The 21,852-nt window shown below is 49.3% G+C and overlaps 1 protein-coding gene across 1 annotated transcript; it reads right to left on the bottom strand.

The window, feature by feature from the left end:
- Positions 1-3,754: 3,754 nt before the first annotated feature.
- HTR1D (5-hydroxytryptamine receptor 1D) lies at positions 3,755-21,640 on the bottom strand. Its single transcript, XM_023258298.2, has 2 exons — positions 21,511-21,640; positions 3,755-6,300 (listed from the first exon to the last, which is right to left on the bottom strand). Exon 2 carries the CDS (start codon positions 5,593-5,595, stop codon positions 4,462-4,464), a length of 1,134 nt encoding a protein of 377 aa, XP_023114066.1. The 5' UTR covers positions 5,596-6,300; positions 21,511-21,640; the 3' UTR covers positions 3,755-4,461.
- Between the last annotated feature and the right edge of the window lie 212 nt (positions 21,641-21,852).

A 21,852-nucleotide genomic window follows, 5' to 3' on the forward strand; every position in this document is an offset into this window, starting at 1 on the left:
TGAGATCATGACCTGAGCTGAAATCAAGAGTCAGACGCTCGACTGACTGAGCCACCCAAGCACTCCATCCTTCTCTTAAAATTTTAAAGATGAAGACTTTGAGTATAATTCATTTGTAAACCTGGAAATGGTGTTCCATTCATTCATTCATTCATTCACTCATTCACTCATTCAAACAAATGTTTATTGAGTACGTATTTTGTGCCAGGCACTATGATGTACCGAGGATCAAACAGTGAATATGACAAATAAGATCCCCATCCTGAAGAAGCTGACACTCTCGAGGTGCCAGACAGAAAATAAGCAAGAACTACCATATACACGTCATCATTAGTAAGAAGTATAATTAAAAAAACAAAGCCAGGGGGGCGCCTGGGTGGCTCAGTGGGTTAAGTGCCCAACTTCGGCTCAGGTCGTGATTTCGCGGTTTGTGAGTTCGAGCCCCGCATCGGGCTCTGTGCTGACAGCTCGGGGCCTGGAGCCTGCTTCAGATTCTGTGTGTCCCTCTTTCTCTGCCCCTCCCCCACTCATGCTCTGTCTCTTTCTCTGAAAAATAAGTAAACATTAAAAAATTAAAAAACAAACAAACAAACAACAAAGCCAGAGAAGGGGTTGGAGAATGACCAAGTTGATGCGGGGAAAGGGGTCTGCTCTTTTTTTAGATCTGCAAACTACAGCCTGTCAGCAGGCATCTATTTTAGTAAATAAAATTGCATTGGAATACAGCCAAGCTTGCCTACTTACATATCGCCTGTGGCTGCCTTCATGCCACAATGGCAGAGATGAGTAATTGCAACAGAGATGATATGAACTGCAAAGATGAAACCACTATCTGGCCCTTAAAGAGTTTGCCTTCCCAATGAGCTGTCACTTCACACCCACTAGGATGGCTATCATCAGAAAGATGGACCATCCCAAGTACCAGTAGGATGTGGACAAATTGCAGCCTCATGCTAATGGGAATGTAAAATGGTGCGACCACTTTGGAAAACAGTCGGGCAGTTCCTCAAAAGGGCGAACACGGAGTTACCATAGGACCCAGCAATCCTAGCCCGGGGTGTGTGCCCAAGAGAAATGAAAGCCCGTCTCCACACAAAAATCTGTACAAGAATATTCATAGCAGCATTGATCATAATGGAAAAAGGGAGAAACAACTCACAAGCTCATCAATGGATGAATGAGTAGGTAAAATTTGCCATAGCCATACAATTGAATATTAGCTGACAATAAAAAGAAATGTAACAGTGACACTTGCTACAACATGGGTGAGCTGTGAAAACACTACATCAAATGAAAGATGCCAGCCACAGGGGTGCCTGGGTGGCTCAGTCGGTTAAGCGTCCGGCTGTGGCTCAGGTCATGATCTTGCAGTTCGTGAGTTCGAGCTCTGCGTCGGGCTCCATGCTGACAGCTCAGAGCCTGGAGCCTGCTTCGGATTCTGTGTCTCCCTCTGTCTCTGCCCCTCCCCCACTCATGCTCTGTTTTGCTGTCTCTCAAAAGCAAACAAACAAAAAGCCACCCATGAAAGAGCACAGATTGTGTGATTCCCCGTGTGTGACATGTGCAGAAGAGGCCATCTATAGAGAGAGACAACAGGTTAGTGATTGTCTCGGGCCAGGGAGGCCAAAGAGTGTTGGCTAAAGGGTACAGGGTTTCTTTGGGGTGTAATGAATTGTGGCGTTGATGGTTCTAGAACTCTGTGAATATACTAAAGGTCATTGGATTGCATACTTTCATTGGGTGAATTATTTGGTGTATGAGTTATGTCTCAATAAAGCCATGTTTTAGACGGTTTATCAAACTTCTGTTCTAGATAGTCAGGGAAGGCCTCTGAGTAGGTGGCTTTTCAGCTTTGTTGGTAATTGGCTCAAAGCTCTCAAACAGTAATAGATGACATTTTACTGAGCATTTATGTACCAGACACTGTGCAAAGCATTTTTTTTTTTTGAGAGAGAGAGAGGATGAAAAACAGGGTGTGAACAGGGGAAGGGAATGGAGGGAGAGAGAGAGAGAGGGAGAGAGAGAATCCCAAGCAGCTTCCACACTGTCAGTGCAGAGCCCGACACAGGGCTCCATCTCACACACTGTGAGATCATGACCTGAGCCAAAATCAAGAGTTGGACCCTTAACCAACTGAGCCACCAAGGTGCCCCTGTGCAAAGCATTTTATAATTATCACCTCATTTAATCCCCACAAAAACCTTGTGGCTTAGATACTGACAACCCCACTTAATAGACGAACAAATTGGAACACAGAGAGGTTAGGTGACTTGCCCTAGATCACACAGCTGATAAACGGCAGAACTAGGATTCAATGCTGGCTGTTTCTGACTTCGAGGCTATGTCCACTGAGCTAAAATACTGAGCTATACTTCCTGTCCAGTCTCTGAATTCCTGATGTTTCCCAGATCAGGAAGATGGCCCAATGTAAGATGGAGGAGATGGGAAAGAGCAGAGCCTTAAAGGAAAGTAGGGAAGGACATGCTAGGTGTAGAGGAGAGCAATGAGCATGCTAAAGGGGTGTTTCTGGGCTCAGGGAGGACCCTCACAGGGGGAGCAATATGCTAACATAGTGGTTCCCAAACGTTAGAGAGATAGAAACCATCTACTGCAAGAAGTGAACGAGAGGCTTATTTAAAATGCAGATTCCTAGGCCTCACTGCCAGAGATATGATTTAATGGGTCTAAGTTGGGGGCCAGGAACCCAGTGTTTTAAATTTTTTTTTTTTTGCAACGTTTATTTATTTTTGGGACAGAGAGAGACAGAGCATGAATGGGGGAGGGGCAGAGAGAGAGGGAGACACAGAATCGGAAACAGGCTCCAGGCTCTGAGCCATCAGCCCAGAGCCTGACGCGGGGCTCGAACTCACGGACCGCGAGATCGTGACCTGGCTGAAGTCGGACGCTTAACCGACTGCACCACCCAGGCGCCCCAAGGAACCCAGTGTTAACAAGCTCCCTGTATAGAATGCAGAGGGTCCAGGGAGCACATTGTGAGGTGTCCAGCAAGAACTTTCAAGGTCAGCACAAGACTTCTCTGTGTGCCTCCCCCACCCCATTTTGGCATCCTTCTTTTCCCTCCTTCCTGATATCCCGTATTCCTGGCTCTCATTCTTCTCTCTGAGCCCAGAGACCCCACTGAGCAGGACAGACCTCCCGTTTTTGTTCTTGTTCTTTCCTGCACTTGGTGTGACCGTCCTACCTTCCTTTGCTCTATCTCTCCCAAGAGGCCTCATCACATCTCCCCTTCCTTAGCCTCCTATTCCACAAGGGCCCATCTTTTGGGAGTCTGCTGAAGTGTCCCCTCTTTATGAAATCTTCTCTAGCAACATGAACATTTCTTTACTGCATCTATAAAATGGGGCTGAAGCGCAAACAAGAAAATGTGCACAAAGGGCATTGTAGGCACTCAATAAATTGTGTCTATTATTTTTATACAGTAACATGCCTATTCTGATTCCCATTTTACAGTTGAGGAAAGTGAGGCAAAGAAGGATTAAGAAACTTGTCCAAGGCCACCTTGCTAGAAATTGGTGGTACTTGGATTTGAACTGAGGCATCAGACGCTCAGCTTTAATCATCACGTGAGACTGGCTCTCATTGTGATGAGGCTCTACTGAGATAACAGATGCCAGGATTTTGGCACAGGGCCTGGCCTGTGGTAGGTGCTCAATAAATACGGGAGACTGAAGTGAACTGAAAGGCTTCTCCATCCAGGGAGAGGGGGGAGATTACCCAAAGACTTTACTGACCATGACGTCTCATGCTTTTTATTCGACAAGACTCAACATCTTAAGATCTCTGATGAGAACAGGATGTAAAAAAATAATTCAGAAAACAAAATTCAGAATGGTGTCCCACTCAAAGCTTGGTGGGTCCAAAGCCTGTCGATCTACTTCACGGAGGGTGATTGTGGTCTTTAACTTTTCAGAACATTAAGGTGGTACAGAGATACTGGGGAAGGAGGAAGGATACATGGCAGTTGATCTGGGTGTTATTTTCCAATCAAGGCTCCATATGGAATGGAGACCCCTCCATCCTGACTCCCAATTCTCTTTCGGCTCAGGTCATTCACCTCATCTACCCTACATTGAGCTCCATACAAAACTTAGGTAAACCAGAAAGCCTCCCACTTGTACCTGGGATCTTTCTACAGAGTCAGACAGCTTCCCCTCTGAATCGAATCAACGGGGAATCCTGTGGGTCGCATTTCTTCCAACATGGAGGAGCTGTGAAAATATTGGAATAATAAGTGGAATCTCCGGTCTTGTCCCCCTTCACAAAGCTTTTGGTGGCACCGAAGTCAAGAAGACAAGAGGAGGAAGAGAACGCCGAACAATTCTATTGATGGAACCAAAACCCAAGAGCCCAGGATTGGCCCAAATCTCTGGAGAAACAAACAAGACAATTCCAGTTGGGTTACAGGTCACAAAAGATAACAAGAGTCACCACCAAATAAGACTAGGAGGCTTTCCGGAAATGGACCACTTTCTGAAATGCTTGCCGAAACTCTTTGTTAAACGCAGTGTATATTATTGGATTGATGAGGGAGTTTAAATAGCCTAGCCAGGTGAAGAAGTCAAAGAGCGCTGGGTGGAGCCAGCAGGAGTCCCGGCAGATGGGAAGGACCAGAGATGCAACAAAGAAGGGCAGCCAGCAGATGATAAAGGCCCCCAGAATGATCCCCAGGGTTTTGGTGGCTTTCCTCTCTCGAGCGGCGTTAATCCTCTTCCGCTCCAGGACACTATCAGCCAGCTTGATTTTCACGTGGTTGAAAAAGAGAGGGGAGCCAGCCGCATGGGAATGCCCCTCATGGAGGCTGGAGCTGAGGGAGCAGAGCGAGGACCCCGCAGAGCCCGTGATGAGATGGGCCGTGGTGAAGCGCTTCCCATAGAGCGAAGGCGGATTCAGGATGCGGTTCCGGGCGGCCACGTAGATGCGGCCATAGAGGATGATGAGCAACACAGAAGGGATGTAGAAGGCCCCACACGTGGAGTAGATGGTGTAGGAGAGCTGAGACGTGTTCACCAGGCAGTCTGACATCTCCTCGTGAGTTTTGGCCTGCCGCCAGAAGAGTGGCGGGATGGAGATACAGATGGAGATGACCCAGACGGTGGCAATCATGGCGGCCGCGCGGCCCGCTGTCCGGCGTTTACTATACTGCAGGGCGTCAGTGATGGCCCAGTACCTGTCCAGGGCAATAGCACAGAGATGCAGGATGGAGGCCGTGCAGCACGTGATATCAGAAGACAGCCAGATGTCACACAGGATCTGGCCAAAGCTCCAGGTGTGGGTGATGGTATAGGCGATGCTGACGGGCATGACCAAGATGGAGACTAAGAGGTCCGTCATGGCCAAGGAGCCGATGAGATAGTTAGCTGGGGTGTGGAGCTTCCTGGTGAGGAAGATGGTGGTAAGCACAAAGGCGTTGGAAAGGACCGTGGCCAGTGTGATGATGGAAAGGAACAGAGCAAGAGAGATCTTGAGGGCCCGGAGTGTCCCTGGACCCCAAGTCTCTGGGGTTTCTGTAGCATTCAGGGATCTGTTAGAGGCCTCCTGGAGAAGGTCTTTCAGTGACTGGCTTGGCAGGGACATTCTAGGTGGCTCTCTCTTCCCACAGACTTTGACACCCCCAGCTCCTTTCACAGTTGTCCTGCTTGCGGAGCAAGGTCATCCTTCTATTGCACGCTGGTGGGGACCTTCCATCAGAACAGACCACAGTGATAGGACCTCGAGCAGACTTGACTATTTGAAGAACATTGAGACGACAGCTGGTAGTTAAAGGTCTTTCCTAAATGGGATGAATCCCAAGATGCCTCACTATTCTGAAAGTTTGTCCAGCAAACGGTCAAGCCCAGGGGACATGTGCTGAATTTGTTAGACGTTCATCAGAATATCATACACCAGTGTCGGCAATGCTTTGGGACTCTTGCTTTTGGCATTTTGGCTCCTTCCAAAGCTTGAGGGATAAATGTGTTTAATGAAAACTTCAGAATTTCCCCCATCCTATTCTGAGAAGAGTCTGGGTTTCAGGTTTCCTCTGGGGAGCTTTTAAAACTTTTAAAAGAAGTACCAGCAGATCCAGAAAAGCAGTCCAGTCAATAGCTCACCGTTTCCCCAGGTTCATCTTGACACATCATGTGGCACTTAACATCGGTTCCTGTCCCAGTGATCGGTTTGAGCCCGAATAGACAAAACATTCTGGTTACCAAGACCTGAAGTGTGCATGAGCTGGGAGAAGGCAAAACACACAGATCACTGTGGGTTCATCGACAGGGGCACATGTTCAGAGCTCTAGGGCTTAAAAAAGAAAAAGAGGAAAGAGGTTTTAGAAGGACAATGTAGATACTTGAGATTAACCGTAAGTTTAAAAGCATACTGCTTAGTGCTGGCAATGGTGCAGTGACACTGGCATTGTCAGAAGTGTAGGGAGAATACGGGAGAGGGCAATGTGCCCCACCCCCACAATTCCCAGAGGGGACAGAGCTGTTGGAAGCATCACAGTCTTGTTATAAATACATGAAATCAGCTTTGTAAATTATGAATCTGAAAAGTAAACAAAATAACTCCACACACAGGGGAGAAAAGAAGAGAAAAGAAGAGAAGAGAAAAGAAAAGAAAAGAAAAGAAAAGAAAAGAAAAGAAAAGAAAAGAAAAGAAATAAAGGTCACCAGGAAAGACACCACATTTTTACAATGTTTTTCTCTAGGAATTGGGGAGGGGGAGGTGACCTTTCTTCTATTCATAAAAACTTTCCAAATTTCCTAGAATGAACATGCATGATGCTTTTTTTTCTTAAATGTTTGTTTATTTTTGAGACAGAGAGAGACAGAGCATGAGGAGGGGAGGGGCAGAAAGAAAGGGAGACACAGAATCTGAAGCAGGCTCCAGGCTCCGAGCTGTCAGCACAGAGCCCGACGTGGGGCTCGAACTCGTCAACTACGAGATCATGACCTGAGCTGGTCAGACGCTCAACCAACTGAGCCACCCAGGCACCCCTGAGCATGCATGATTCTTAAAGCAAACAAAAAAAGCAAAAACAGAAACACCTTTTGGTTAGTGAAGAGGTTAATTGCAAAAAAAAAAAAAAAATTAAAACCTTAAGCATTTTTTCACAGTGAGAGTTCAAATCCAGAAAATGTAGTCAGCTTTCTAAATGGAAACTGGCAGTTTGGCCACAAAAAACCTTAAAGACTCATTTTCTCCCCTGTGCCCCTCTGGGCTTGAATCTGAGTTTCAGTTTTTAGAGATGTGGGGTTCTTGGAGGTTGGGACCCCGAATCAGTGATCAGGGTGAGAGAAACCAGAGCCCGCTCTGTACGAGGCCCATCTCTGGCATGAGCCCAGCTGAAGTCTGTGGGGCCCGTGGGTAGCCCCTGATATACAGGGTTACCAAGAACAGTACCGGGGCACCTGGGTGGGTCAGTCGGTTAAGCGTCCGACTTCGGCTCAGGTCATGATCTCACAGTCTGTGAGTTCGAGCCCCACGTCGGGCTCTGTGCTGACAGTTCAGAGCCTGGAACCTGCTTCAGATTCTGTGTCTCCCTCTCTCTCTGCCTCTCCCCTGTATGCACTGTCTCTCTCTCTCTCTTTCAAAATAACAAATATTAAAAAAAATTTTTTTTTTTAAATATCTTCATAGAGGTGGGGAAACAGTCTCAATTTAAGAAAACCAATCTTAAACCACCTGCTCAAAAACATTCCCAAAGTTTGAAGGGTATTATTATTATGTCTTCCATAGAGCTCTTGCTATGTTCCAGGCATGGAGCTGGCCCTGGGGCCAAGAGTCACCCCTGTGACGTGGGCAGTGTGGCCCCCGCCTTACAAATGAGCTGACCACACTCACAGAGGTGACATAACTGCCCAAGGTCACTCAGGTGGAAGTGGAAAAACTGGGTCCAGAGCCACTCTTGAAATTTCCATCCTTCTTCACGCTGCCTTGATCAGGAAGAAAAAGCCTTAAGGCACATGTGCTTCCAGGAGTGAAACTGGTTTGGGGCCTCACGATGATAGGTGAAAATGATGGCCTCTCCTGACCCCTCTCGCTCTGTGCTCCACCTCAAAAGCCTCTGGTTTTTCTCCCACTTTGGTTCACATGGAAAATGTGAAGTTGGGTTGGATTCTTTGGAATCTTCTCCTTTCCAGACTCGGTGCAGTCTTTTCTCACGAAAGACTGTATGCTTGCCCCCACAAACCCATGCAGTCACTCCTTGCGTTTCAGGCATTCCAATGACCTCATTCAGTGAAAGGCGTGGGCTCAGAAAGGCCTGGGAGGCTGGTGGGTGACATCTTGGGAAGGACAGGGTGGCTTACCTTGGTTAGGGTTAGGAATTCTGGGCTGGAATTCTGAGGGAAGCCACACGATTCTGAGGCTGCCTCCCTCCTCTCCTGCCCGCTGTCCTTCCCTACCCTAGACAAAGTTGGGGGGCATTTCCCATAACCCAGCCACCTTTGGAGACAAAGACTGTAGCTCTATAAACAACTACCTCTCCTATCGCACTGCAAATAATAGATGTGCTTCCAGGAGTGAAACTGGTTAAAACAAATTAAAGCAAATTAAAACAACAGTGAGGGGGCACTTGGGTGGCTCAGTTGGTTAAGTGTCTGACTCTTGATTTTGGCTCAGGTCACCATCCCACTGTTTGTGAGTTCAAGCCCTGAGTCAGGCTCTGTGCTGACAGTGCGGAGCCTGCTTGGGATTCTCTCTCTCTCCCTCTCTCTCTGCCCCTCCCCTGCTTATGCTCTGTCTCTCAAAATAAAGACATAAACTTAAAAAACAAAAAACAAAAACAGTGAGATACCATATTCACCTAGCCAATAGGTAAAACATTTTGAATCGGTCATGTCACGTCATTTGGTGAGGGTGTGGACCAACAGGAATTGTCACCTACCACTAGTAGAGCGTGAAGTGGAGGAACCTCGTTAGCAAACAATCTGATATTATCTCATAAGGCAAAAGATGCAATGATTACCTCACCACCCAGTAATTTACACACAGCAGAGAAACTGTTCTCTGTGTTCACCAGCAGAGAGGAACAAGAATGGTCACGGTGGCGTTGATTAGAACGAACAACTAGAAACCGCCCAACGTCCATCCACAGCAGAGTGGTAGAACGTGGCGTTTTCCTCTGAAAGTACCACGGAGAAGCAAACCTAAGTAAACCAAAGCTGCATGCGTCAAAGTGGGTGCGTCTCACCAACACTTAGTGCCAAAGCCAAAAACACGTAAGAAGAAACACACTGTCTAGAGATACAAATATGTGTGGCAAAGCCATAAGGAAAAGCAAGGAAATATTAAATATAAAATCCAGGATGGTGGTCACCCCTGGAGGGGAGAAAATGCAGGAATATGATGGTGGAGGGTTTTTAAAGGTATCAATGATGTTCTATTTCTTAAGGCGGTGGTAGGTACGTAGACGTTTATTATTATTCTTTGAACTGTAGGTATATTTTAGATATACTCTTTTGTAGGGAATGATAGATTTGTAATTTTTCTTAATCAGTTTTGTACATTGTAAAAAAAAAAAACAAAAAGAACCCTACTGCCAAGAGTAGCACTGATATATTTTGATACATTAATACCTGTTGATACATTTGAATCCAGAAGTTCTGGGTTCTGGTCCCAGCTCTGCCACCCACCAGCAGGTAACCAAGGGCAAGTCACGACTTCTCTTTGACCCTCAATTTCTTCCTTGGTAAAATGGGAACATAAGCATGGCTATGCTGCCCCAAAGGGTGTTTAGTACTTCCAATAAGATCATGTACATGATGTGCATTAAATTGTGGAGACCTGAACAAATGTAATGAGGGTGACAAAGACGACAGGCAATGGCTAAAAGCATACATTTAAGTCAGGCAGGATCGGGTTCCAATTCCTGTTGTCCATTTTCTTGCTATGGCCACTGGACAAGTCACTTAAGCTCTCTGGGCCTGCACAGCCTCAGTGATGGAGATGATAATCCATTCCTCAAAGGAGCTTGGGGAGAACTGATAAGATCATGGATCCAAATGCCCGACATAGTGAATGACGAGTTCTCTGGTTTCTCTAGGATGCGTCCGAGTACATTCAGGTCTGCAGGCAACAAGGTGTCTTCTGTCCACTGTCCAACAAGTCACCAATATCCATTTTGGTGAGTGATCTCTGCCATTGTCAGAACTACCAGCCACACTAGGGACTCCCCGAAATCAGTAGCATCTCCCCGAAATCAAGTTACACAGACCCCAGCTACACCATACACCCCCAGCTCTAATGTCTCTGCTGCAAGATGGGGGCGGGGGGGGGGGGCGGTGGTGGAAACCAGAGTCTCATTCTCAACTTGCTCCACAGACCACCTCTACCCACAGCTGATTGGACCAGGGTGACATGTGACCCCAAATGGACCAATCAGATTCTCTCCTGGGAATTCAGCAAAGATACCGTGAGCAGGTTAATGGATTGGTGATGGAAGGGGAACAAACTTCAAGCTAAGGATCCTGAGGCTGATGTCTGGCCACTGTCATGACCGAGGCCAAGGCAGGTTTGGGGGCCGCAGAAAAGCCGTGGTAAATAAGAAAAGAGGTCTGCAGAGAGAGGCAGAAGGGAGAGAAAAGAGCAGAGAAGGGAGAACCACCTACCTCAAGAGAGGAGGAGAAAGGAAGCTTCCAGACCCAGTGGCACTCCTTCCTATTCTTGGATGTCCATGAGTGACCTCTGTACCCAGGAAACCTCGTTTGTACCAGCTCATGCTTTTCCTAGTTGAGCCAGTTCAAAGGGACTGAGAAACAGTCCAACAGGCCCCCAGCAGGATTTCTGGGTTCCTTCCTCTCCAAACAATCCCAACTGTGAGATGGAGGCAAGTCATTTCACCTCCTGGGATTTCTTCTTCATCTGTAAATTGGGGTAATAGCACCTTTCTCCCAGAACTGCTCTGTGGATTCAGTGGGAAGGGTACAAGCCCAGACAGTGGCTGGTCCCCAGCAGGGCCTCTTTGGAGCCGTCTTAACAAGGGTTTCCTACCCAGGGCTTATTCGGTTTGCAGAAGATCAGTCACCTCCCCTTTCTGAAGGATCTTTATCTTAACAGAGTCATAAAACCTTGCCAGAAACCAAGAGGATATGTGGGTTTAATGTAGCCTCAGAAGCCAGGCTCATCCTTTTGTAAGGAAAAGCAAAACAAAACAAAACAGGGTTCTGTGATAAAGATTTGTTGCAGTAGGAAAAATACCCCCCAGAGAAATTGTTGTCTGATCTTTCTCTAAAAGCCGTGCGGTATGGCTGCATGAGCCCTGGATGGGGAAATCATTCTCCACAAATCTGAAGAGTGCTTTACATTTTATTTTTTTTAATGTTTATTTATTTTTGAGAGAGAGAGAGAGAAACACAGAATCTGAGGCAGGCTCCAGGCTCTGAGCTGTCAGCACAGAGCCCAATGCGGGGCTCGAACCCATGAAACGTGAGATCATGACCTGAACCGAAGTCGGACACTTGATCAACTGACCCACCCAGGCACCCCAGAGTGCTTTATATTTTACAAAGCGCATCCACATTTGTTATATCGTCTCCTTCTCTCTATGGCATGGGACCTCCCTCAGCCTCAGTTTCCTTCCCTGTAAAATCACAGTATCAATTTTACCTCCTGGGGGGCATCAGGAGCATGAAATAATGTAGAAAAGTGTTAACAGGGGTATGTACGTGCGTGTGTATCTATCTACATCTGAGTGCAAGTTTTGACTTCTAATTAGTATCTTGAGTGAGTCAATCTTTCACCCGTTTCTCTAATTATAAAATCTGGAAAATGTAGAAGATAAAACATAGCTAAACCGCTGACCAAAAACCTCCACTCCCAGCTCCAGAACTAACAAAAACATCCGCCTAAACACTTGTGTAAGAATTGTTCACATAGGCACTATTTAACAGCCATAAACTGAAAACTACCCAGACAGACAGCAGCGGAAGAAGGGACAAATGATTGTGGCATATCCATCCAGCAGAATATCACACATCAGTGAGAAGGAATGCCAACTGCCCCCTACACACAACCATACAGAAGAAGCTTCTTATGCTCAACACTGTGATACCACATGTGATTCAAATTTCATAAAGTTCAAGAACAGGCAAAACAGACCTACACGGATGGAAGTCATGTGAGAGTGTTGCCCTTGAGGCAAGGGGATGCAGTGACTGGGAGGGAGCACGAGAGGGCTTCTGGGTGAATGAAGGTCATGTTCTATTTCTCCAGCTGGGTGTGTTCATCTTTGAAAGTTCATCAGGCTGTACACGTGTGTTTGGGGCACTTTTGTTTTTGTAAAACGTTTACCCCAAAAAAGTAGTGGTTAAGTGCCTAAGTGCCTAAGAAACTTAGCCACCAGTTCTACGGGTCAAAAGGAGACCCTGGGCTTGTCACTTAACTTCTCTGAGCTGTTTCTTCAGGTGGAAAATGGGGACAAGGGGCGCCTGGCTGGCTCCATCGGTGGAGTGTGTGACTCCTGATCTCGGGGTTGGGTACAGAGCCCTACGCTGGGTATAGGGATTACTTAAGAATAAAATCTTTTAAAGGAAAGAAGGGAGGGAGAAAGGAAGAAAGAAAATGGGGGATAATAACAATACGAACCTCAAACTGCTGTTATGTATTAGTGAGCCGAACAGAAAGCCCAGCCATATAGTAAATGCTCCATCAATTACAGTTAGTTATAATTAACAGTCCCTCTCCGGCAAACATGATTTAAGTTTTTTTTAATGTTTATTTATTTTTGACAGAGAGAGAGACAGAGTACGAGTAGGGGAGGGGCAGAGAGAGAAGGAGACACAGAATTCGAAGCAGGCTCCAGGCTCCAAGCTGTCAGCACAGAGCCTGACGCGGGGCTCGAACTCATGGACTGTGAGATCACGACCTGAGCCAAAGTCGGACACTCAACTGACTGAGACACCCAGGTGCCCCACTGGCAAACATGATTTAGAAGGAACATTTTATTTTTATTATTTTTTTTAAATTGTAAATGTTTATTCATTTGAGAGAGACAGAGCATGAGTGGGGAAGGGGTAGAGGGAGAGAGGGACACAGAATCCGAAGCAAGCTCCAGGCAGGCTCGGAGCTTTCAGCACAGAGCTCGACGTGGGGCTCAAACTCACAGACCTGAGAGATCATGACCTGAGTCGAGGTTGGATGCTTAACCAACTGAGCCACCTAGGCACCCTAGAAGGAACATTTTAAATGATGCAATCCAATCTAATCAGCTGAGATTGCTGATGCCCAGAGAGGCAGGTGCCTTGTCCAGGACCACATAGCGAGGGTTGGCACCCCTCACAGCTCAGCTCAGTGTTTCTACTATCCTGTGCTGCCTCTACCTTCCCCTGTCAAAAGGAGGGGTATATTTCCTTGTCCCTCAAGTCCGAATTCAGCATGGACTACCTATCGTCAACAGCATGAGGCAGAAATGACAATGAGCCAGTTTCAGATTTAGTCTTGAAGAGGCTGTGCGTGTTGCCACTCGTACTCTGCCATTGCCATGAGAACATGTACGGGCGGGCCCACTGGTCCCGAGAGGAGGCAAAGACACATGAAGCAGAGCCACTTCAGCCAACTGCCCCAGCCAAAGCCAGCCTAGAACAGAGCCCCTCAACTGACCAACAGATGCATGTGTGAGCCCAGCTAAACCAGTAGAAATGCCCAGCCAATTTCAGATTAAATCAGCCAATCTCCAGATGCATGACTCGTAGTAATAAATGTCCTTTTAATCCACTCAGTTTGGGGATGGTTTGTTACACAGCAATAGCTGACTGATATAGTCCCCTCATTTGCTGAATAACTAAATTCTAATGCATAAACCTAACTCTGCCTTGGCTCTTTTCTCCCTTCTCTGCCCTTGCCACCACTCTCCTGTTTCAGGCCACCATCTTCTTTGGCTTCAATGGTCTCCCTGCTGCCACTCCTGGCCTCTCTCTATTCGCTTACCATATCACATCCAGAATCTTCCTTTTAACTAAAAGTTTGACCATGTCACTCTTTTACAATCGTCTAGTGGCTCCCAAGGCACCTGGGATTCAGTCCCAGCTTCACAGCTTGGCCTAAGAGACCCTTTATGAATTGGTCTTTATTTATATTTCCAGCATCATCTCCTGACCCAGCTGGCTGTGACCTTTGTACTCTGGTGGCTTTTCATGGCACAGGGTGCCCAGTGCTGTTTCCTGCTCTGAACCTCTGTCCCTGTTGTGTCCTCTGCCTGGAAAGTATCCCCTCTGGTTGCCTAACGCAAATCACACTTCAGGACTAAGCTCTGGTATCTCCCCAGGAGGCCTTCCCTAACCTTCCCCCAGCCCAGCTTAGGTTAGATATCCTGCTTCTGGTTGACCACCACATAGTGCTTACCATGCTGGACTGTCTCCATCACCGGACCTTGAGTGCAGGGACCGTGTCTTATTTAACCCCTACAGCCCTGACACCTGACCCAGAGCAAGAGATCAATACCTGTTTATGAAAGTCTCCCTGAACTGGTGAGGAATGGACTCTGCGAACAGAGCCTGGCTTGAGAGGTGAGAGCCCTGAGCTTTTGCTTGGCTCTGTCATGAACTCTCTGTGGCCTCAGATAAGTGAGTCCCTGCTCTGGGCCTCAGTTTCTCCATCTTGAAAATGCGAGGGTTGGACCGGATCAGAGATTCTCTGGCTGTGCATTAGAATCTCCTAGGGGAGCTTTAAAAACATACAAATACTGTTAAAAAATATATACAAATGTCCGGTCCTTACCCCGCCTAGAGCCCAGGCACTGTAATTTTTTCAAGCTCCCTAAATGTTTCGAGGAGATTGAGAACCTCTGGCCTGGGTGATCGCTGGTTATCTTTAAAAAGTCCAAGGCAGGCGAAGCCTGTTTTCCAGACCTTTGCAATAGCCAGGGAACCATGAGAACTCAGCCTCTTCCTACTCTCAGCTTGGCACTGGGTTATTACCAGTTTTCAGCAGGGAAGGGGCCACCTTGGAAGACTAAGTGTGTTACATAAAGGCTCTTGCCTTTGTGGTTGGTTGACAACTCACTAGATTCTCCCATGTTTGTGGGAAAGTGGGCAAATGGGGTTTTAAAATCTCACCATCTGCCTCTAACTACCCCTTGGGGCAGAGTTAGTATGCCCATTTTACAGATGAGAAAACTGAGGTTTAGAGAAGTGAAAATGACTGGCCTAAGGCCACACAGGTAGTATGTGACACAGCTGGGATTGAGAGCCAGTGCTGAGAAACTCTAGAATAGCCAATCCTGGCCACACATGGCCACTGAGTGCTTTAAAGGTGGCCACTGAGATGTGCTGTAGTGTAAAACACACTGAGTGTCATTTTCCTTTTCTTTTTTTTTAATGTTTATTGACTTATTTTGAGAGAGACAGAGAGAGAGACAGAGAGAGAGAAAGAGGAAGAGATAGAATGAATCTCAAGCAGGCTCCACGCTGTCAGCACAGAACCCTATATGGGCTCTCAACAAACTCTGAGATCATGACCTGAGCCAAAATCAAGAGCTGGTCACTTAACCTATTGAGCCACCCAGGCACCCAAAACACACTGAGTTTCAAAGAGTTAGTTAAAAAAAAGAATAAAATATCTCACTAACAATTTTTTATATCATTTGCATGATAATATTTTGGACCTATTGAGTAAATAAAATATGATTGAAATTAATTTCACTTTTTTCTTCTTTTAACACAGCTACCTCTAAATTTTCTAAATCTAAAATGAACTTTGTGGCTTTTTTTTTTTAATATAATATATTGTCAAGTTGGCTAACATACAATGTATACAGTGCGCTCTTGGTTTTGGGGGTTAGGATCCCGTGATTCATCGCTTACATACAACACCCTGTGCTCATCCCAACAGGTGCCCTCCTCCATGCCCATCACCCATTTCCCCCACGCCCTAAACCCCCCATCAACCCTCAGTTTGTTCTCTGTATTTAAGAGTCTCTTATGGTTTGCCTCCCTACCTCTATTTTTCCCCTTCCCTTCCTCAATGGTCTTCTGTTAAGTTTCTCAAGTTCCACATATAAATGAAAACATATGATATCTGTCTTTCTCTGACTTATTTCACTTAGCATAATACCTTCCAATTCCATCCACGTTGCTGCAAATGGCAGGATTTCATGCTTTCTCATTGCCAAGTAGTATTGCATTTTTATGGAAGAGCCTAAATGTCCATGCACTGATGAATGGATAAAGACGATGTGGTTTATATATACAATCTGGCTTGCTTTCTATTTCTATTGGCTGGCAGTGGTCTAGAACCAGGGGTTCTCAACAGGGGTGATATCGCCCCCTAGGGGTCATTTCGGATCTCGGTCCTCTGGGAACTCCGCACAATCCAGGGGCAGGGTTGGGGCGGAACAGGGGGCTGTGGGGGCGGGGGCGAGCCGGTAGTAGTAGTAAAGTGATGGCCAGTGTTATCAAGAGCTTGTTATATGCCAGGCACTGTTTTAAGCACTTCTCCTTTATCAACTCATTTAAGGCCGACCACAACCTCTGAAGTCAGTCTTACCGGTATTATTCCCATTTCCCAGGGCAGAGAACTGCGGCTCCGAGACATGGCTGGTCTGAGACTGCAGGTCTAGGATAGGAGTCCAGCTTGCTGTCTCCATGCTCCCCCGCTCAGGAAAGGTGAACGAGTCAGTTCCACTCCCTCCTTCGTTGCACAAACACCCCCCCCACACACACACACGCCTGCACACACTCACAAACTCTTTGTTGGGGACGTGTTCTATGCCAGGCTCCATCACTCCCACCTGAATGAGCTCTGCCGTCAGCCCTCAGCGCGTACCTCTCCGCCGGCCTTCGCAGCACAGATCAGAGAGAGGGCAGAAACAGCCACTGCAGCACATCTCACGCTGGAAGGAGCACACGCACTCCCTGGGGACTGTATAGAAAGTGCAGGCCCTGACTCCATGGGACCAGAGCGGGACCTGAGATTCGGCATTTCTGACAAGGCGAGGCTGTTGCTTCCTGCACCACAATGAGTTGTGCAAGGGAGGAGAGCGACGTCAGCTCTAGGGTTTAAGAAGGATCTGAGCGTCAGAGCGGGAAAGACTCGGGAATCCTCTAGTCCAACTCCCTCATGGTGCTGACAGGGAGAGAGGCCCAGAGAGGGTAAGACACTTGCCCAAGGGCACACAGTGAGTCACAGGCAGAGATCAAGTCTTCAGATTCCCGTCAGAGCTCCTTCCGTTGCCTCCCATTTGCAGCAGGAACTTGAGACTCAGGACAGAAGTATCTAGTGGCTCTCGTGGCCGTTTCACACCATATGCTTTTGGCATCCTCAAACCTCCCAGTCATCTCAATCTGAGTTTCCATACTAGGGGAGTAATTCTCAGAGCAGACTGGCGGGGCAGACCGCACTCTACCAGAAACCTTTAGGGCTGCACCCCAGGGTCCTGGAGCTCAACCTGCCACTCCCCCATGCTGCACATCTGGGTCCCCAGAGAACACCTGAGCTGATGGAGTGAAACCATTTTCAGGACAAACGAGAGGCTGTCTTCTCCGGACTGGATAAGCAAGATATGAACAACGGGAATTCAGTTCCTAGAAATCAAACACTGAATTTGTTAGTGCTTACAGGATCCAAACCTGCTATTCACCATCTGTTCGCCCTGCTGGGAGGCACAATACAGCTGTGTTGGGAGCACAAGCTTCAGAGTCAGGTAGACTGGATTTGCTCCCCAGCTCTGCCACTTACTAGCTCTGTGACTTTGGGCAAGTTTTTCTGAGCCTGTTTCCTCATCCATTTAATAGCTATCTATTTAAAGCCCGCCACGTGTTGGCATAAGCAACATATGTGGACCCTGGGAAGACTTGCGGTGGCCCCAGGAACACCCTCCTGGAGCCCGGGTCCACAGACATGATGGAGATGACATCGGAGCATGAAGGGAGCCGCGGGGAAAGTAGGAGGGACAGATAACCTGCCACAACTCTGAGAGCCCCTCTGAAAGTGGCTATGGAGCTGAGCACTGGAGGACAGATGCAATCAGCAAGTGACACCTGCTCCACAGGACTGAGAGAACCTTGCCCTCCCTGCATCCTGACTCCTTTTTATTCACGTCCTGTTATTTTCCCACCCAGAATCCAGCCCCTCCTCTCCTCCTCTTATTCACCTGCCCTCAGCAGAACGCCCCATCTCTGCATGGCTGGGAACCTCTTCCTGCAAAAACACTGTGGTTCTCACTCTTCTGAGCCTTTGTCCAGGCTATTCCCTCTACTTGGAATGCCCTTCCTCCCATCTCCTTTGCGCTCTCTGGAGATTTCTCTGGACCCAAGAGATGGAACTGGTCACTCCCTCCTCCCCACCCCACTGGGCTCACTTGCTGACTGCCTGTCTCCCTGCAGGACTTGAGTTCAGGAAGGGGGTGAGTGGTACACATGTGTCAGGAAGCCCAGTGCCCTCTGTGTGGGGTACCCCTCATCTACTCATCAACTGCACCTTCACTCCCGGGATAAAATTCAACACTTTCCTTTTGCTGAAACTTGTCCACTCCTTCCACCACTCATGGGAGTTTGGGAGGTCCCAAACTCAATACAGCCACCTTCTTTCTCATCCACACCAGTCCCTTCTGTTTCCTCCTTGGTGGCCGTTATACTGTTCCCATCCACCCATCCCCAGCACTTGGCATCCTCCCTCTCCCTTCTCTTCCCTCATACTTCCCTTTCAAGTATGAGCCCGTTGAGGCTAAGAAAGGTAATGCAATCAGCTCAAGGTCACACAGTGCTTAAGTGGCCAGACCCACGATCTTGCTTTGAGCAGCCCAGACTTCCTCCCTCGCCTCACCTCTTACTCTCCTACAGGTCCTGTCTCCCCTCCCTTGACTTCCCCCCACACATTTGGAGCCACTTGGTTCAGGCTGATTGCCCTCTGCCTGGAAGAGCACTCGCGCCTTCATGCATGCCTAATGTAATCTGCTCTCTGTTCTCTGAGGCCCTTCTCAAAAGCCGCTTCCTCCAGGAAGCCTTTTCTGATGAAGCAGAAGCAAAATCTCCCTCCTTTAAACCCTCTCCTGACTCCAGGTTTGTCTGTGCCTCTCGCTCCTGGGCTAGAAGCCCCTTGAAGGGCTACCTATTCCCTCCGCACTCCAGTGACTGTGGCACAGTAGGCTTGCAATCAATACAGAACTCCTTTGTGAGGCCCACCTGAGCCCTGGAGAAACCACAGCAGCCCCTCTCTGCAGTCTGAAACTCTCCAACGGCTCCCATCTCAGAACAAAATCCGAAATCCTCACCGTGGCCTACAAGGCCCTATGTTGCCTGCCCCCCAAGCCACCTCTCTGACTTCATCTCTTACCGGCTGCCCGCCCCACACTTAAGTATCACCTCTTCGGCAAAGCTTTGACCAGCCAATATCAAGTAGTTCTCCTCCTCTATCACATCACCCTGCTTGATGCTCATTTTAGCACTTGAACCTATCTGGCATTTTCTGCTCATCTGTTACTTGTCTCCCCCCTCCACCCCCACCAACTCCCAAAACATACCTTCTGTCTAGCTCATCGCTATGTCCCCAGGGTCTAGAACACTGTGAGGCTGATAAGACCTAAATGGGTCTAGAGCCTGAGGAGAGATCTGAGCTGGAGACAAACTTTTATGAGTCACATGCACAGAGGTGGTAACTAAAGCCAATGGGGTGGATGAGATCACCCAGGGAGAGTGTCTAGTACGAGCAGAGCAGAGGGCCTGGGGGAGCAGAGCAGCTAATGGCTGTAGAAAGGAAGATAAACCTGCAAAAACAAGAGACGAAGAAGGGCAAGTATGACAGTGTTAAACTGCAGGAGCCAGAAGAGAGGGTGTCCAGAGTAAAGGTGCAGTCGGCAGGGTCATCTGCTGCTGAGAAAGTTAAAGACTGAACGGCGTCTGCAGAATTCAGCTTGCTGGAGGATACTGGTGACCTTGGCAGACCCCTGCCCCTCTGTGAGGGACCTCTCAGGTCCCAGGAACTCCCAGCTCTGAGGATCTGTATTTCCGCTTATAGTCACATCACTTCATCAAGAACTGTCATCCATCTGGGGCCTTGGGGAAAAGGGACCACCCTGTAAATTTACCCTCATTATTTACCCGTCATGTAACTGACAAACTCTAAGAAAGCACGCTGTATTTCCAGGCCTGTACTAGGCACCATGGGGAGGAGAGGAGGCCCTGTGCCCTGCCCAGTCATGTCCAGCCGGCCAGCCCCTCCCTCCTATGTCACCCTCTAGCCGGCATCCCAGCTGGATACCACTTTTCTCTCCACTTGCTGGACAGGACCAAAGGCTGGAGAAGGCCCAGCTGCCCAAGAGGCCTTGCTTGCTGCTGTTGGTAAAGCGTCCCTCTATGTCGTTGTGAGGAAGGCTGAGACCCCGGCCAGTGGCTGTGCAGTCCAGAGGGCAGCACAGACTGGTGATGTGTGCTCAATTAGAAAACACTGGAGGCTGATTCCAAGGAAGAGACTGAGAGATGACTTTGACCAGAGCAATTATTGCCACTAATGACTGAGCTGTTGCTTGTGGCCAGGTACTGTGCTGAGCAAAGACCACATTTGATTTGCACGGCAAGCCTGGAAGGCTGCATTCTTAACCCATTTCACATGGGAGAAAACCGCGGCTCAGAGAGGTTCAGGGCTTCCCCAAGGTCAGGCAGCTAGTAAATAACCAAGCCGGGTTTGCTAATACAGACAATCTGATGGAGAGCACCTGCTCTTAACTTCGACCTTCCCCAGAGCTGGTGAGGCAGGGGACTTTAGTCTTATATCCTCTTCCAAGCAATGCGACCTTGGGCAAGATTTATTCTCCACTCTCCCCATCTGCAGCAAAGCAGATTTCTTTGCGCCCTTCCAGTTCCGACATTACATGATTAGCTAGGATTTGTATAGAACTTTACAGTTTATAAAAAGGCATCCTTATAGCATCTCATTTATTCCCACGGATCCTGCAGGGTGGGAGAAGATGCGTAGATGTGCAAACTTAAGTTCGAAGAGAGGCAGTGACCTGCCCAAGGTCACAAAGCAAGTCAGGGCCTGCCGGGCTTCGGGTCTGGCAACCGAGGCTCCACACTGGACGCTCGCTCACTCAACTCCCCCTCCAGAAAGAACCGGCCCCGTGCTGCGTCGCACGCCGCCCTGGCCGGCAGGGGGCAGCGCCCGGCTTCCCTCCGCCTCCCGGGGCCACGCGGGGGCGTCGCAGCCCCCGACCCCGGGGCGCGCCCCCCGCCCCAACCCGTCTCTTCCCGGCGCGGGGCACCCCGAACGCGCGCCTGCACCCCGCAGCCGCCTCCGGGCGCTCTCTCGGCCCCCCCGCCCTGCGTCCCGGGGCCCCGGACGGCGCCCCCCAGACGCTCCCCGCGGGTCGGACTCGTCCTCCGGGACCACCTGCCCCGCGCGCGCGCTTCCCGTCCGAAGGCGCCAAGAAGGGGGCCGCGCGGGGTCACCGAGACCCCGAGGCGCGGCGCCCCCTCCCCGCCCCAGCGCCCTCGGGACGGCCGCCGCGGCCGGACTGGCTGCCGCGAGGGCCCCGGTGCGCCCCTCCCCGGGCGGCACTCGGCTCCGAGCGCTTACCCGCTCCCGGCCGCGCAGGTGCGGACCCCGGGCTCGCCCGCCCGCGTCCTGCTTCCTCGCTTCGCGCCGCGTCTCTCCGCCGGCGGCCGCCGCATCTCCGCCGCGACCCCAGCCGAGCTCCCGGCGCCGCCCGCCCCGCCGCCCCCGGGGGCTCGGTCCGGCCCGCGCCCTCGCGGCCCCACCTCCCTCCGCCCGGGCCGGCGCCCTGCGGCTCGCGCTCCGCGCTCCGCTAACCGCGCCCGCCGCTCCTCCTCGCTCCCCTCCCCCAGCTCCTCCCCCGCGAGGCTCGCTCCCCACTCTGCCCCCCGCCCGCGGCCCGCAGGCTCTGCCCCTTCCAGTCCC

The sequence above is a fragment of the Felis catus genome, chromosome C1 (genome assembly GCF_018350175.1).
Source record: "Felis catus isolate Fca126 chromosome C1, F.catus_Fca126_mat1.0, whole genome shotgun sequence".
NCBI lineage: Eukaryota > Metazoa > Chordata > Mammalia > Carnivora > Felidae > Felis > Felis catus.